This window comes from Lepidochelys kempii, chromosome 18, assembly GCF_965140285.1.
Source record: "Lepidochelys kempii isolate rLepKem1 chromosome 18, rLepKem1.hap1, whole genome shotgun sequence".
Classification (NCBI taxonomy): domain Eukaryota; kingdom Metazoa; phylum Chordata; order Testudines; family Cheloniidae; genus Lepidochelys; species Lepidochelys kempii.
In genome coordinates, this window is record NC_136397.1 from 9,671,105 (window position 1) to 9,687,834 (window position 16,730).

Here is a 16,730-nt window from a genome sequence, read left to right on the forward strand (position 1 = left end):
TATTTAATGAAGTCGCAGACAAGTTTTACATTATGCAAACTACAATTGCTCACACATGCTGTTCCAAAATAAACTAGAATGTCAGTCTCTTAAGAGGCAAACTGCAGAGGTACACAAAGGAGTCCTAGACTCATTTAAACAAGTAGTTCAGCACCTAGACCTACATAATGACAGGTTTCAGAGTCGCAGCCGTGTTAGTCTGTATCCGCAAAAAGAAAAGGAGGACTTGTGGCACCTTAGAGACTAACCAATTTATTAGAGCATAAGCTTTCGTGAGCTACAGCTCACTTCATTGGATGAATCCGATGAAGTGAGCTGTAGCTCACGAAAGCTTATGCTCTAATAAACTGGTTAGTCTCTAAGGTGCCACAAGTACTCCTTTTCTTTAGACGTACATAGTTACAGAAAGGGTCCTAGTGGAGGCAGTGCCATAATCAGGACGGGGTGAGTGGGGCAGCTGTCTGGGTGCAAAGCTGGGAGGATGGAAAAACAGTTCGGGAACACAAACATGCTTGTTCGCCTTAGGCACTAAAATGCCTAATTACAGCTCTGTGTGTAGGTCCCAAAATCTAAATACAGGTAAGTGCCTTCCTTCCCTTTCTTCAGGGAAATTATCACAAATACAGTACAGGGGTAAACAGCTTCAGATAGCAGTCTTGTGACAAACTACAGCAAGATACGCTGAGTAACAGGTCTGCAATACGTTGATAGGAATTAGATCTTGAAGGCTCTCAAACGATTTACACCTTTACAAACTAGGCTGGAGAACTCTGAAGCACTACTGGCTACTCCACCTGCTATTTGGGTGTGAATCTAGGAAGTGCAGGACAAGTCACCCTGCTGCTTTAAGGAAAGATGCAATAAACCTAGAGTTAAGCCTCCTTAAATTCACCAGTCATTCACCTTTACTGATCTACACAGAACTATCTCTGTATTTCAACTTACCACTTGGGAACATGTTATTTTTATTTGAAGCATAAAACTGAATATTAAAATATATTTGGCAGAAAAGATGGGAGGCCTAAAATAAACTATTTCTTGTGCATGAGGCATTAAATGTACTGAAATCATGCTTGGCACAGATATTGTATGGCATATTAATTCATACATCAAGTTTACTCTAGCCAGTCAGGTTACAAGAAGGACTATTATTCACTGATGAGTTAGCCTTTTAAGTAGGGTTGCCAACTTTCTAATTGCTGAAAACCAAACTCCCCTCTCCCCCACGCCCTTCCCCCATCGCTCACCCTCCCACCCCCGCTCCCTCTGCTCCAAAGCTGCAGCCTGACACCAAGCCTGCCTGCCTGCCCACGAGATGCAGATAGGAGACCGCCCTAGCTGAGTAGGGGCTGACATGGGTTGATGGCTTTGTGCCACTTCCTCCCCCTGCCCCTGGCCCCCCCTCCCCCCCCCGGAGTAACTGAACTTTTGGTGTCAGGTCATGCTAGGGGTCCCCTTTTTGACCAGACTTTCTGGTTGAAAACCGGGCACCTGGAAACCCTACTTCACAGTCTGATACCAACTTATTCATTAAAAACACAGCATACTTTTAAAACGCTGTGGGAGAGCTTTCAGAGGTGCAAATGGCAGTGTAGTACTCAACCTAAACTGAAAGTATCCTCCACCACTTTCTAGGTTCCTGCCTCCACCACTCTCCAGGCTCCCCAGTCTGGATCATAACCATCAGATAGTCCAAAGGCCAGTTTCAGATCTAGTTCCTTTTTACTGTGTACAGACCTGTAGCTCAGTGTACCTTGACTTTCAAATGGAGTTAGGAACCGTAATCTGTGCCTTTGAAAATCTCCCCTTGTACTTTTAAGAATAAACTGCTCTATTCTGAGCATACATGTATATTCTCTAACCCAGATGCAGATGTTCAGCAATAAGACAAACAGCTATATGAGCCAGAAAGTTTATCATTAATCAGTCTCACTATCTTGTTCTGATGCATCTGTCTGGCCAAACATTGTCTTGAAGGGGGTGTCAAGAGCTTTGGAATTATCAAACGACCAGCTGCACCTACAAATGTATGGCGATAAGCACTCTAAAGTGGCTCAAGAACGGGGACCTAGCAGTATTAAGGGGTGAGAGTCACTAAACATCTAAGCTTGGGTTTTCAAAAGAGCCTAGGGGAGTCTGGAATTCTGATGGACGTCAGGCATCCAACTCCCTGAGGCTCTTTTTAAAATCCCAGCCACACAGACGGTAAAGCTGTAATGTTCAACAGGCAGCATGGTCTTTTGCAAATTAAGTTTGTCTTAAGGAATCAAAATTTTTGTAACTATCACAAAATTAGAAAAAGTAAGTGCCATTTCAGGTGGAGTTCAGTAAAACATTTGATTTTGCGCTATAAATTCTTACTTCAAAAATCATTTCAGATTGGTTTGGACAGGAACATGTGGCTCAAGAATTGGCAAAGAGCACATACAATACAGATAACCGTGATTTAAGAAAGTATCTAATGGCATATGCACAGACTGGTATTAGGTCACTTCTTAGGTAGTGTTAGTGTCTTATTAATGATTAGCACATTAATATGTACACAGATTCTGCTGAAGAGAGAGGAGCTCAGAACACCAACCAGAAATAAGCCTATTGTTAGAGAAACTGATGGGTTCTTTCTCTGAATTCTAACAGTGATGAGAGGCTGGAAGCATACATTTGCTTAGGGGAAAAAAAATCAAAAGTAAATGCACACATCTTGATTAAGAGGGTGACTGGTGGGGCATGAGGGGAAGAGGATATAAAATAACCCATAAATAACTGAAGATTGAAATACCAGAGAAAGGATTTCAGTGTGATAATGAGGTAGCCAGTAAGAACTGGAGAAAGTTAAATAGAAAATTTAGTGTGAATATTACAAAAGACTTCCTGATAGTGAAGAAGGACACTATAAAATGGTTTCTTAAGGAAGTAGCAGAACTTTCATTGCTTGGGACACTGAAACCTACGCTAGCAACATGTGCTCTGAGGCCAATGCTGCATCAGCAGGGATGACCTAACAGGACTTCTCCAATTCTTGTGTTCAGATTTTAAGACACTAAGGATAGTGCAGCAAGGGAACCCAAGGGAGAGAACAACTCTGATGAGCATGGTCAGAATGCTCAAAGGTGCTTTAGAAGAAATTCTGCATATAGATGCACCAAAAATGAAGCACTGCAAAAGAATCAGGTCAACAGCAACTGAATGATGTTTCCCAGTATGCTCATCTTGCTTTCCTCTCTCACCCCTTTTAAAACTCATCCCAGCCTGCATAATTACACAGACTAGTGCAAAGCTGTCTCTTATTAGGCTTTGAGCTGGCTAAAAGCAAGTTAAGGAAGGGACCCTGATTCGGCCCTAACTGCATGCTCTCTGAAGAGTTTGCTGGCATAACTGTCCTGTTTTTAATTCTGTAAGCATCTGAACATTAAAGTGACTAGCATTTTGGTGATTTAAGCTGGTCTTACGAGATGTCATCTTGTACTTATCAGTCGGACCCAGAGGCAAGACTCATGGGTGACATAATCCTGATGTCACACCCTATTGTGCAAAGCCCCAGCCAGCAGTGGGATAGAAAATCTCAGGTTTCCTTAGTGCTGGGATGCATAACAAACACATCTGGATTCAATCTGCAGAGCCCTCACTGTGAAAGCCACAGTAACTATCATGCCTGAAGAGAAAGCCATCACAAAGGGCTAGTAAGCATTAATGAGGAACAGTGAGCTAATGGTAATAAAGTTACTTCAAAGCTTTCCATGGTTTTTAGTTTGGGAAAACTAGGTTTACATCTAAACACAGACAGAACTCTTACATAAAGAGCTCACAGCTGCCTAATCACTTCAAGAGCTGAAAATTACACTGCAGGCTGGAGAAATCTGAGCTTCAGTGATTGTACCCCCCCACCTCCAGTGCACGGTACTGGTGGTTGATGTAAAAACTAAATACTAATTATGTCTCCAACACATGGTATACTCTATTTCCTTAGTGGAATCAGGATTGCTCCTCATACAGGAAACTCAGCTGGTTAAGCACACATGTAAAAATGTTGCAAGTGGTGGCATATTAGTATTTCTTTCTGGTAGCACCCAGAATGCATTAAGTATTTTCATTCAACAAGTTTCCCAATAGGCTTTACAACAGAGCAGTGCCTTTAGGAGGCACTAACTTAGTAGCAGCACTGCAAATGAGCTCATATAGGGGTAACATGGAAAAAGGCACAGCCATGTATGTGTGAAAAGCTGACCAAGTAGGTTCACAAGGGCTGGCAATATTCCCTCTAATTTTTTATATCCATGTGCAGAATCAATTTTATTATGTGCACCAATATGGAGGTGGTGTGTGACCAAGGGGTTCGGAATGTGGGAGGGGGCTCAGGGCTGGGGCAAAGGGGGGGGCTGGGGATGAGGAGTTTGGGGTGCGGGAGGGGGCTCAGGTAGAGGTGAGGGAGGGTGAGGCCTCTGGCTGAGGGCTCTGGGGTGGAGCCAGGGATGAGGGATTTGGGGTGCAGGCTGCCCTGGGGCTTTGACAGGGACAAAGGCGCCTCTCCCTGCCTGCGCAGCCCTTCATAGCCTGCTGCGCAGCTATGCAGCCGTGCAGCTTAGAGGGAACTTAGGGCTGGCACCATCAATAGAACAAAGTGGGTGTAGAAAAGCGGGATAACATAAATGTGTATGAGAAGCAATGGGAAGAGTTTTGAGGATGTTTACAAGAAACTTGTATAAAGCCAGTGTAGAGATTTAGAGAGAGGAGCTGATGCACACGGTCAAACAACAAGGAGAACTATTATTTGACTTCAGCAAATGAAGTCTGTACAATACAAAGTGATTAAAACGACAGGCAAAAAGAGGCTGCACTGTTGACTCTAAAAAGAACGGTACGATATCAGCTTACCTAGGTCAATGGAATTTCATTGCTGTTTCTGACCAACAATCACCTCAATCCACCTACTAGGAGTTTTATATCTATGTAAAATCATATGTATAGGGGAACTTGGTTGTAACACTTCTTCCTCAAGCTGGAAGGACAAGAGTAGTGGGCACTTCACTTGGGCCACGTCTACTATACTGAGGGCCTCTGTAAATCCATGATCTAAGATCTCTATGGCAGCAGTATCGGCAGCAGCACAGTTAATACAAACTGAATGCTTGAATAAGTTACTCCATTTTGGACACTAACCAAGCCTGCAATTCAACAGGATAGCGGGCGCTATGAAGTGTTACTCAGCCAGTGCATTTTCAGAAATGAGATGATTAAGACTATGAGAACACTTTGTGATCTTCAAGTTGTCACAAACAAGGACTTAACAGATCCTATTTAACCCAAGACCGACCAAAGAGGTTCCCTAAAATGGAACGTCAACGTTTAAACTTCTCCCATGTTACTGAACTAGCCAAAGGCTGCCAAGACTCATCTTCCTGAAATCATTTTCTAAAAAAAGCCAGACAAGAGGCATCTTTCCACAGGGAAGTTATTTTAATTCACTTCAGAAGCCTCTTCTTCCTAACAATAAGGGATGATTAGATTACTTAAAGCATTGATTATCTCCAACCCTAAACAAAGGAACGTGGAATGTAAAATAGTTACAGTACATGTATCCAGACTCACTGGTCCTCATTATGCTTTGATTTCAATCAATTACACATATGCCCGTTAAAGGCAATAAATTACAACCACATGTTTGAAGGAATATTCTTCTCAGTTTGGGAAGTGGAGAGTCAAGGATTTAACCGAATTGGGTGAGATGCTAGACTGCATATGGGAGTAATAAACTAATGAACAAAAGGATATTAGGGCATTAGCTTTAGGCAGTATAAGTGTTAAATCTGGCAGCAAGAGATCAAAACTAAAGTTACCATTTCAGCAAAAGATCTGCGTTTCTGTGAAATATATGGTTTTAAGATTATTAATTGTATGGTATGTATGTGCTAGGGATTGAATTAATACCAAGTTTACTTCTTCAGACTCAAGTTGAATTCACTTCTGGTTTCCACAAGTGTTAACCCAACCCTACCTGCCTGGCAAAGTGTTCTCTTTTCCCCCCTTGGTTTCTCCCGGATTTTATAGATTTGTGAAATTAACATGCACCAACAACTGTCTGAAGAGTCCTGTGAGAATTTAAATTAAAATCAAATGGAACGGTCATAACTGGCAAGGAGAGAGGAGTTTAGCACGGCTGAATGAAGTAATGATATGCAGTTATGAAGGATTAAACAGGAATAAGAAGGCTTACTGACAGAAAAACTGGGAGACTGTTTCACAACAAGGGATATGGGGCAATCCATGGAATTATTTAAAAAAGATTGGACAGGGCACCAGGTATACATGGTAATGAACAATTCTGCAGTGGCTACATAGACTGAATATTCTGCAACCTCGTAGTATCTTAATGCTCAAGATTCTACTATTCTAAGCAATTCTATATGATTTTGTAATACAAGCTTTATCCAACATGTTTTCAGATTAAAGTGCTGACATCAAATGAATTGCCAATAATTAGTCTACGGAAGACCAAAATTTAAGACTCTGACATTAGTGAACAAATAAGAACAGATTACCTAACAGATTATTTATATAAAGCCCTAACACTGTTTTCCTGAAGCACTTCCCAAATAGTATCACCACTTGCTACATAGGTTCTGATGGTTCATTCATGTAGGTGACTTGTTCCGCACCTGCATATAAAGGGTTAGAACAGTATTCTAGAGGATCTAAGGTGTAGGCTGAGCAGTCTGCCGAGAACCTTAAGAGCAGCCAATTCTTTAAACAAAGTCTGAGCTGAACTTCATGCAGTATTATTGTTAATTTAAATTAATAAAAACCAAACCTCAGGAAAGGGGAGAGTCTGAACTCTACATCCTATTGCCTGTATTTGAAAAAGAACCTGCTCACAAAAGCACTCAATTCTTCAAGAGATGCATATATTTCTCTTCCACCCTGAGAAATGACATTGGAATAATCTGTCCGAAATCTTTTAAAACCAGGAAATAAAGCATATGCCATATGGAACGAACTCTGAGAACCGAGGTCTTAGCATTACTTTGGGCCTGGTCAAGAAGAGCTTTGCTTTCATCCAACCTATTTATTATTCTTGCCTGCAATCTCCCAGACTGACTGGCGTGCAGTCAAGCCTACTACATTGTCTGACAGCAATAATTCCAGACAACTGCTTACTAATGATACAACTTCAAAACTCAGATTATTCGAAGATGACAGATCTAACCCAGAATTCAAATTCAGAAAGCACTAGGAGAAGACAATATGGTTCCCAATTTTAAATCATCATTCAACATCAGAGAGAGAGCTCTACAAGAGTCTTCTAATCTGTGCTTCCTGGTATGCTAGCAGCATCTCTGGTGGGATTTGCAATATAAGTAGTTTTGCTGTTTTAAGTCATCTACACAATTGATCTATGTTGCCATGATGAACAAGTGCATTGCAGCATCTTACTGTCATTGAGGGCTATGACAAATGACCAAACAACTTACGTTACCTTGAGAACTGTGAGCAAGAGGTACCTAAAACTAATCATCAAAGGAAAGTGCTGGAGTTAAGATAAAGCAACGAAGTCCCAAAGTGCTTGTGCAAACCCCAAGATGAACCCTCACTATGGAAGACTTTAACTGCCTGGGGAAATATATACTAGAGCCTGGAGTTCTCATTAAAATTCTTCTCTCAATTTTTTTTTTTTTTTTAAAGTTCAGAAATTATACTTGATGTTTAAATTTTATATTAGCTGTTGGTAACATGTCTGTTACCCCTCTGGCATAAACATAACAGCACAACTGTTTCAGGCTGCACTTTCAAGTACTGCATATAAAATATCCTCTAAACTGGAGGAAGAGGGAGATGTTTACCCTTGCCTGTTGAATGACTGTTGCAATACACTCAGCATCTGCTCTAACAATCCCAGAGGCATTGCTGTCATCAAGGAAGTTCTGGGGTTCCCTTCTCATCATCTGCAATGCAGAAGACAAGCATAACAGTGCAAGCAACGCAAGATACCTTCACAAGTGTGGTTTTTGTTTTTTGTTTTTAAGTTTGCCACACAAAGCGTGGCTAAAAGTTGTATCACTTGAACAGAGAACCTGTCTGTTCAATGTAACAGACATTCTGAAGTGGTGAAAATGAGTTTCTAGAGCATCATTCAAAGCATTTTTGTATATTTCCTGCAACTTGAAAAGTATTACTAAGGTGTGGTTCCTTTAGAACATGAATTTCCCCCCCTTTTTTTTTCCCCACACGCAAGAGAGGCTGTGTCACTTCAATATAAGACAGCACTAAGACAGTCAGCAGCCTATTCAGGTTTCTCGGTTAACACACAATAATTCCAAACCTGGTTTGAGACATTTTACAGCGTTGGGAGGGGTCTGCCTTTTACTGGGAATGTATAATCACACTCGCCCAGTGTATTGGAATTGCTGCACCATTCAGGACTTGACCAATGCCACAAAAAAGCACTGCCAAACCAGAGGGACCAGTGACACCTTCAGTCAGGTACTTCAAGAATCAGAGCTACTTCTGGTTTTCTCATACGTGTGCAGCATTTTTTTTCCCCAGCTATACCAGACCATTAGAACTGCATCACCGCGTCCTATCATATTGCTTTCCTCTTTCAGCTCTCCTCACACTTAAATTCCCATGATTTCAGCAGCTGTTACAGTGGTAACTGCTGGAGTCAGAAGCAGTATTTATTCTATCTGAAAGCTTGAAATCCCGAGTTTTCCAGTAGTATGTATTGTTCACATCAGCTGCTAAAGTCATATGCAACTGAAGAAAGACAAGAGGCTGTTTTTTAAAAAGCTCCAGTCAATCTGCCATGACTAGGAACATGCTGGCAGGACCTGTTTGGAGGCCAGCAGGATCCGTGAACGCTGATCAGAAATATTAATTTTTAGTTATGCATTTTTTAAAGTCAGAGCAATCGTGGATTGCTAACAGCCAAACCCAGCTGTGTGTTTAAGGAAAATTCAGACTCAAGGACTACTGTAACAAACTACCTATGCTGTTGACATCTCTCCATGCCTGCTTCAGCTAAAAAAAACAATTCCAATTTCAGGCATAATGAACATTTACAATGGTCACGTTTCCCGGTCCCTGTTTGAAAATTCTCCCTAGACATAAAGGAATTTTTGCATAATTCAGGAAAATAGAAGCCATACTTTTCTTCCATCAGTGCACTTCTGAGATGATCATAAAGTTCCAAAAAGAGTCCTGCCTTCACAGCCACTCTTATTTACTCTGACTGCTCTGCATGTCAGTGTGTAGTGTCTCAGTCGTTTCTGACTGATGACATAAGAAAGAAGTCTGCGTAAGGAATGCCTCACACATCCCCTCTAATAACGAAGCCTCTCTAAAAGTTGGCCTGCCAAACTGAAAGATTAACTTTGAATGCAATTTCCTTTCATCAATTTTTTTACTTCTGTAGATTATGTTGTACCACACTCCAAACCTGTTGCAGGACGGTTCACCTAAATATTAAAGATATCTGTGTTGTGTGTTGCTTCCTGCAGATTAAACTTGTTTTGAAAGGTAGTAAATCCATCTGATGAGACAAGGGTACAATTAGGACCACCTTAGTTCCACAGACCAATTCATTTTCATCTTTTTAGGATCTGGTCAGCAACTAGAGACTTCTCTTTGCTGGAAAAACATGATCAGTGGATTACTAGAGTCCTTATTGTAGTAAGTAATTAACAGCATCTATTTTCAACAATGTTAAGTCACAACTTGCTTTCATATCAAGTTAAGTGTAGTAATAAAACTATGGATGCAGTTACAGTTTTAATCTTGGCTGCTGGGATGCATGGCTGAAGTACCTTCAACTCAAGCAGTAAAATTCTTGAAGTTTTTTTATTTTAATTAAATATACATGAAGAGAAATGTGGTTAGTTATTTCCAATTTCATGCGCATACTGAATACTCCCTGTAAAAGAGTATGATTGGCCTCAGTTTCCCCATATGAATGATGGGCATGACACTTCGTGATGTGTACTTAAATCCAATACTAGCTAGTCAAACTGTAACAGCTGTGTTACATCGTGTTATTTCCCGAGAGTGACTATGATTGAGTATCATTGCATTTAACCTGCAGCACTGCAATATGCAATGGAACTAGCTAACTAAAATGATTGGTTGAATCAGTGGGGATAATCCCAAGCATCCAATAATGAGAGCTGTTCAGACTTGATAATCTATGTTTAAAGTAACTAAAAACATTCTCCTCCCTTCAGACTTAAACTACAGGGGGCAGAGATACATTTTCCGTGCAATGTCGTTCCAATGGACAATTAATTCAAAGACTTTGGTATCACAAATTACTGTAGTGTTCTTCATGGTTATGCTCTCAGAGTCCTCTTGATGAATGAAGAGTTTGATAGGTCACACTTACCTAAATAGCACTGTATACACAGATACAGCATAATAAGTGCAGACTTTATGATCTTTCATTTTAACTGAGTACAGTCATGGCCTACATAGTGCATTACAGGAAGCACAGATAGCAACATCTATAGTTAAGGCTTCCCAATACTTCCCATTATAAGACCCTACTTTCACTTGCTAATAACTTACCAAACTAACCTTTCTGGCTGAAGTTTCACATGCAAAGTGGTTTGTCTCAAGCAGATAGTGTTTATTTTAAGTTTCAGAAAAAAATGGTTTAGCCATTTCCAAGAACAAAATTAGGGAAAAATACATGGCTTTACCCACATTAAAAAAATTTTTTTGCAACCATTATGTTTGAGAAACTAGCACTACAATACTTTAGAGCAGGAACTTGAAATTTGGAAGGGGTTTGCCTGTATGTCAGGGATGTGCCCTTTGTTATCCCTCTAGAAAAAGGCCCCAACTTGCACAGATGATAAGCCTCAGAAAATTTTCAGTTTGCACATGCTCAGCAAAGACTTGTTAAGAAGTTTGGCAGCTAAATTCTCTGAAGATATCCTCCAAGCTCGCTGGAGGGGCTGAGAGCCGGACTTTTGCTGCAACTGTTGCTCTCAACTACTGAGGATCGCTGTGGTGCTGGGGTAATAGAAATGAGAGCAATGAGCGTGCTCTCAATGCTTCCCCTACTGCCACCCAGGCAGACTGGAATGCAGAGGGGACAAGAATTTGAGAAGGGTGGGGCAGCAATAGAGGGAGTAGACTAGGACCAGGAGTTTAGGAGACAGGGATGTAGACTAGGACTGGCTGGGCAAAGAGTGAGGGGAAACTGGCCAATGTGGGGAAGGGGCAACAGAGATCAGACAAGGACACGGGGAGAGGAAAATAGTTTGTGATCACGTAATTAAAGATTGTACCATAACGCACAAGTGGACTGAATTTAAGTTGCACGGTCAACCTTAATTCTGGCATTTCCTAACTTTTGAGTGCTTAACTTTGTAACTATAACATTCTTTTGATATGTGTGTGTGTAATATAAAAGTGTTACAGAACATGAAGTCAAAACACAGATTTGAGAATCTCAGTGGTATTCTACAGAAGGCTACCCTTTTTTAAAAGCACCAAGATTCAATATTTTGCCAGAGAAACATTGATAGCAGGTCAGATGAACAAAAGAAAGGAAGTGGTCAAGAACTAAAAATCTTTACTTTTTGCCTGTATTTGTTAGTGCCTGAATAGTCTAAATATTAACCATGGTAAGTAACTAAGGCTGTGTTTTTATCACTGGCTTCTGGTAACACGTCCATAAGTCATTGACATTTGCTCACATACTTTTTATAGTAGTTAGAAATCTCCAATAATATAGCATTTATATTTCAGTCTACTATCTATGCGTGCACGGTGAAATTAATAGAATTACTATTTACATCCCAGCAGTGACTAAGAGACCATGGACTATACAAACCCCTTGCTAAATCTGATAATAAATCAGGCCCTATGATGAAAGGGGAGTTAAAACCCAGTCCAGCCTCAGCTTTCAAAAAAGTTATTCAGTAAGAAAAGCGATTTAGAAATGTTGCCACTAAAACCTTAGAGAGACTGTCAATTTACTACTGCTAAACTGTCCCCCGACAATAGTTTTTCTACATATGATCTGGTAATTCCCACTTTCCAGGCACGTGGAATGGAAAGTAATGGAGAATTAGCCAGTCTAGCCTGCTGGAGTCCAGAAAACAGGGTATTCTACTTTGTTTCAAAGTTTTTAATGGAATTCTGTCTCTACTGATGCGAAAAAGGAGCACCTGACCGTTTGGATACAAGTCTTTCTGAATGACCCTTGCACAAACAGCAAAGTTTAAAAAAAAAAAACCCACACAACTGAATATATTTCAGTATGCCTGCAAATATTGTTTTACAAATGGATGTACAAGTCACTTCAAGTCTCTTTAAAATTTACTCTCTGCTGTTGGGATTGGTTTTTTTTCCAGAGGACTCAGTTTTGGAGGGCTGGGAGAAAGAGGAAGAGCAGATGGCTTAAGACTGAACCTGATCAAGACAAATAAGAACACAGGTCATTCCAGGGCAGGACTGCAGTTAGAAAAAGAAATGCAGGTGTGCCAGGAAAGAATTCTGCCCCGGTATCCCCTTCAGAGCTTGGCTTCAGTAATAGTTGAAATGTTTGATCACTCCTTACTCTACTAATGTTACAAATGGATAAAATATATCGACAGTCAATAAGCCTTTGTGTGCCCTTCTACCTTCAATACACACTCTCAAAGGCTGCTAGTGAACGTATTTCCTAGATTCAAGATATGTAAATGATGGAAGCAAAGAAAGCAGAGGTTTCTACATGGTAGAATTGACCTACAAGTCTCTGTACTGGTCAAAGGCATTGTTGGCTTCCACCTCCAGCTTGCGCAGGCGAGCGGATGGCATGGCACCGTCTTCTAGAGGAGGATCGTATTTGTTACTCCATGGTGATCTGTGGGGAGGCAAAGAGGGGAAGAAAAAAAAAGAAACTTAGATAATTAAGTCAACTCTGAAAGGCTTTGAGAAGTGTAGGCTCAAACCACAGATGTTTGAACTTGCAACAAGAACCATTAATCTGTCAGAACTGGATCATAAACAGCCATTTCTGAACATTGATAGAAAGGGGACCCAGATTCCTAAATCTTCTAAATAGCTTCTAACTTTTCCTATGGATCACCTCTTGTCTTTTGTTACGAGTATATGTGCAGTCATGTTTGGGGCTTGGTGTGTTTTTTCAAGTCTGAGTAATTTTCAGTAGTGGCTCTTTGGAAGTGTTGTGTGTTTATTTGGGAGTTTTTGAACACCATGAGATTTGTCAGGATTTGAGTCAATATTATAGCCTACAAATAAGATTCACGTTCTCTTCCACTAACTGGTTTTATAAAACACACTACTATTTTTGTGCAACCATCAGGAAAACATTTAAACGTTAAGCAAGAATTAACAGGATTTGTAAAACTGCAGGTTTTTTAATGAATTTCTGCAGGTGGCAGAGATTGCGTGCTCTCAGTGAAATGCTTGGTATTAAAGGGTTGATGGAGCCTTGTGCCTGCCTCTGAGAATTTTAGAATTCCCATTTTATAAGCCCACATTCTCCTTTGCATTTCCCCTGTGAACAATCAAGCTGCGTATAACCATTGCTAGTTTAAAAAGGTATCCCTAGCCTTTGCAAAGGTGCTTTTTAAAAATGCTCCAGCCTGCTAACACACATCAGATTTATTGTAGTCCATATGCAAGGGCCTTTTCCTTCAGTAACTGCCATTTGTTATTAATTTCTCTAAGAGGTGTCTAGCTTGACATCTGTTTAACGCAAAGCACAAAGAATAGTCTGTTCCCCTCTGGCCTCTGCTTCCACCACATTTCACTCCCCTCCTACTCCTCTCTGCTGGATTTGGCTCAACAGGTGAGACACTAGGAAGAGTCAAGTCATTGTGTCACATCCAGCCACAGAAAGACTTTTCAGGCAGCAATTTCCCATTTAAAAAAAAAGAAAACTTAGCTGCTTTAGTGAATGTTACAAGACTGTATTACTTGTTTACCAGATAATTCTGTCAAGTCAGAAAGATTAAATACACAAAACAAGCATTCCCCACCCCCAAAAGCACAGGCCTTGTGGCATTCATAAGTGAAACAAACGCACACGTAAGACAGTACAAATATAGATCTAAAATCTCAAACCAGACAGCATCAGAGAGTTTCAATCAGGACATCAGCCTCTATCATGCACCCTCTGGAGGAATGAATAAAATAGAACCTGCACCCAGTGCAACCTGCAAGTATCCCATACAGTCTGCAGCATTCATATAATATATATATGCTGTTTGTTCATAGTTGCAGCCTCTGTTCCTAAACGCTGCCCCCACCCATCTTTTTTTCAAAGCACATAAGTCCTAAAAAGTAAGTTGTCTTTCTGCAGTTCCAGATGACATTTTGCTACTCCCCCAGGTGAAAGGGAACCAGTGATCAGGAAACCAGTGTTGACGAGACATGTCCCTGCAGCCCCCTCCTCTCCAACAATCAATTATGCATTACTTAACATGGACACTGAACACCTTTTCCCATCAACAGTTGTTTTGCCCTTCATAACAGACTGGATCAAATATTCCAGTTTCCAAACAATTGTTTATTGGGTGAAAAGAGGTCAGGCGATCACCTGTGAGGTGGACAAATGTTTTACTAGGACCAGCTGTGAGAATTAGGTCCTCAGAGCCCTAGGAACATGTAGAAAGCAGCTACTGCAGAAGTGAACATGGTAAAATGCTGTCTGACTTATAATCTGAAACCTAACAAATTTATAGACTCAGTCAAGGAAGGTTAGTGAAGGTTGGTGACTTTGTGGGGAGGTTGATCAATTTTTCTTGGGTTATCACTGGGTTATTTGATTTGATCTGGGATAACTGATGGGTCTTTATTTATAAAGGATTATCAAAGGCATCCAAAGAAGTAGGTGGGCATTCTTAAGAAACTGCTAAAAACTCAAATATACTGGGTAAAACTACTAAACAAGATAGCATTTCTGAGTTTGTCTGCTATATACTTCTGAAGAGAAGCATAGTTCTGACATCCAAAAGTTCCAACTGAAGTGAAACATTCCTCAAATCAGCAGAAAGTATCCAAGTGTAAAAGACAGCAGTGCTCTGAACAAAATCTAATATGCAATTAACCTATCCAAGCAGGTTCATATGGCTACTCCTTCAGTTTTTATAGGAAGTTTTCTTACCACACCAACTATTTACACAAAATGTACAGTTATTCCAAACAAAAACCCAACCATCTACTCTTCAGGCAACAAAACCTGGAACTATGCACTTACCTTACCATCTCCTTCATTCACATACAGAACGTTCTTACTATGGTGTCTCCCAGCATTTTGACTTCTCTTTTCCCAACATTTATTAAACATACTGATTAATCTAGTTTTAATATAGCAACAATATACAATGTCAAAAGTGATGCACCCATTCCAACTCTTGCTTCAGATGGCACATGACAGCATTTTCTTGGTCTTTTTCGTTGTAATCTTAGAAGTGCTCAGTTTGGGATCCAAATTTTGTGCATGAATCAATCAAATGCCAACTGCAACCACATTGTCTAATATATTCAGAGCCCTTTAAGCTGGCACGAGGAAACACACAAGGCTGCCTATCCCCTATTATAAACATTGGCCTCTGAACCCATGGCTATCCCCATTTCCATCACCTAATCTATTGCAGGAGTCAAAATTGGAAACGTGAAGTTTTACTTTTGCTGGACAACTTGCTAACATACTCAACCTCTCCACCCTGGAAAAGAGATCTAACTCCTTTCTTTTGGGAAGCTGGGTGGTCTTAAAATTAACTGAAAACTGCACCCTTACAAAATCAGACACTAATAAAATATTTTCAGTTATGGTGGGCACCTATAGAGTTTTTATGTCGAGGAGTAATATCAGTAAATCTAAACAATATCTTTAAACACTCCACCACTACTCAACAAAATTCAGACTGACCTGATAAACAACCAGCGTCTCCAGCCTTCATTATGGGGCAGTGTTCATTTAGTTAAAATGAACTTATCAGCAAGACTGCTACTTACAAACCTTCCCCATTATAAAAATTCCTGGATCAAGTTATCAAACAATTTTTGTGGCGAAAGAAACAACATAGGATTAACCTTACTAACTTATAATTATCCAAGGAAGTAAGGGGTCTTGCTCGTCCAAATAGAAGCTATGCAGCATAGAATCATAGAAATTTAGGGCTGGAAGGGACCTTGAGAAGCCATCAAGTCTAGCACTCTGTGGCGCGTCAGAACCAAGTAAACCTAAAACATCCTTGGCAAGTGTTTGTCCAACCTGTTTTTTAAAACATCCACTGACAACCTCCATCCACACCCTCCCTTGGAAGCCTATTCCAGAGTTTAACTATCCTTAAAGTTAGAAAGTCTTTCCTTAATCCAAGAGCTCCCTTGCTGCAGATTAAGCTCACTGTTTCTTGCCCCATCTTCATCGGACATGGAGAACATCTGATCACCATCCTCTATAACAGCCCTTAACATACTTAAAGACTTATCAGATCCCCCTGCTCAGTAGTCTTTTCTCAAGACTAAACATGCCTAGTTTTTTAAATCTTTCCTTATAGGTCAGGTTTTCTAAACCTTTTATCATTTTGTTGCTCTCCCCTGGATTCTCTCCAATTTGTCTACATTTTTCTTAAAGTTTGGTGGTCAGAACTGGACACAGTACTCCAGTTGAGGCCTCACCCATACTGAGTAGGGTGGGACAATTACTTCCCAGGCCCTTCCTGTTGGTCAGAGTCAAGTCTAAAATGGCTGTCCCCCTGGTTACCTATTCCAAAAAA

The 16,730-nt window shown here is 40.5% G+C and overlaps 1 protein-coding gene across 3 annotated transcripts in view; it reads right to left on the reverse strand.

Annotated features, from left to right (window-relative positions):
* CAPZB (capping actin protein of muscle Z-line subunit beta) overlaps positions 1–16,730 on the reverse strand; it is a 109,380-nt gene that overhangs the window by 26,291 nt on the left and 66,359 nt on the right. For 2 of the 3 annotated variants that reach the window (XM_073316784.2, XM_073316782.1), the window contains exon 4: positions 12,731–12,844. The exons of the other annotated variant lie outside the window; for it this stretch is intronic. In XM_073316784.2, coding sequence (XP_073172885.1) covers positions 12,731–12,844 — 114 coding nt within the window. The remainder of the gene's footprint in view (positions 1–12,730; positions 12,845–16,730) is intronic. 3 annotated transcript variants of the gene reach the window in all.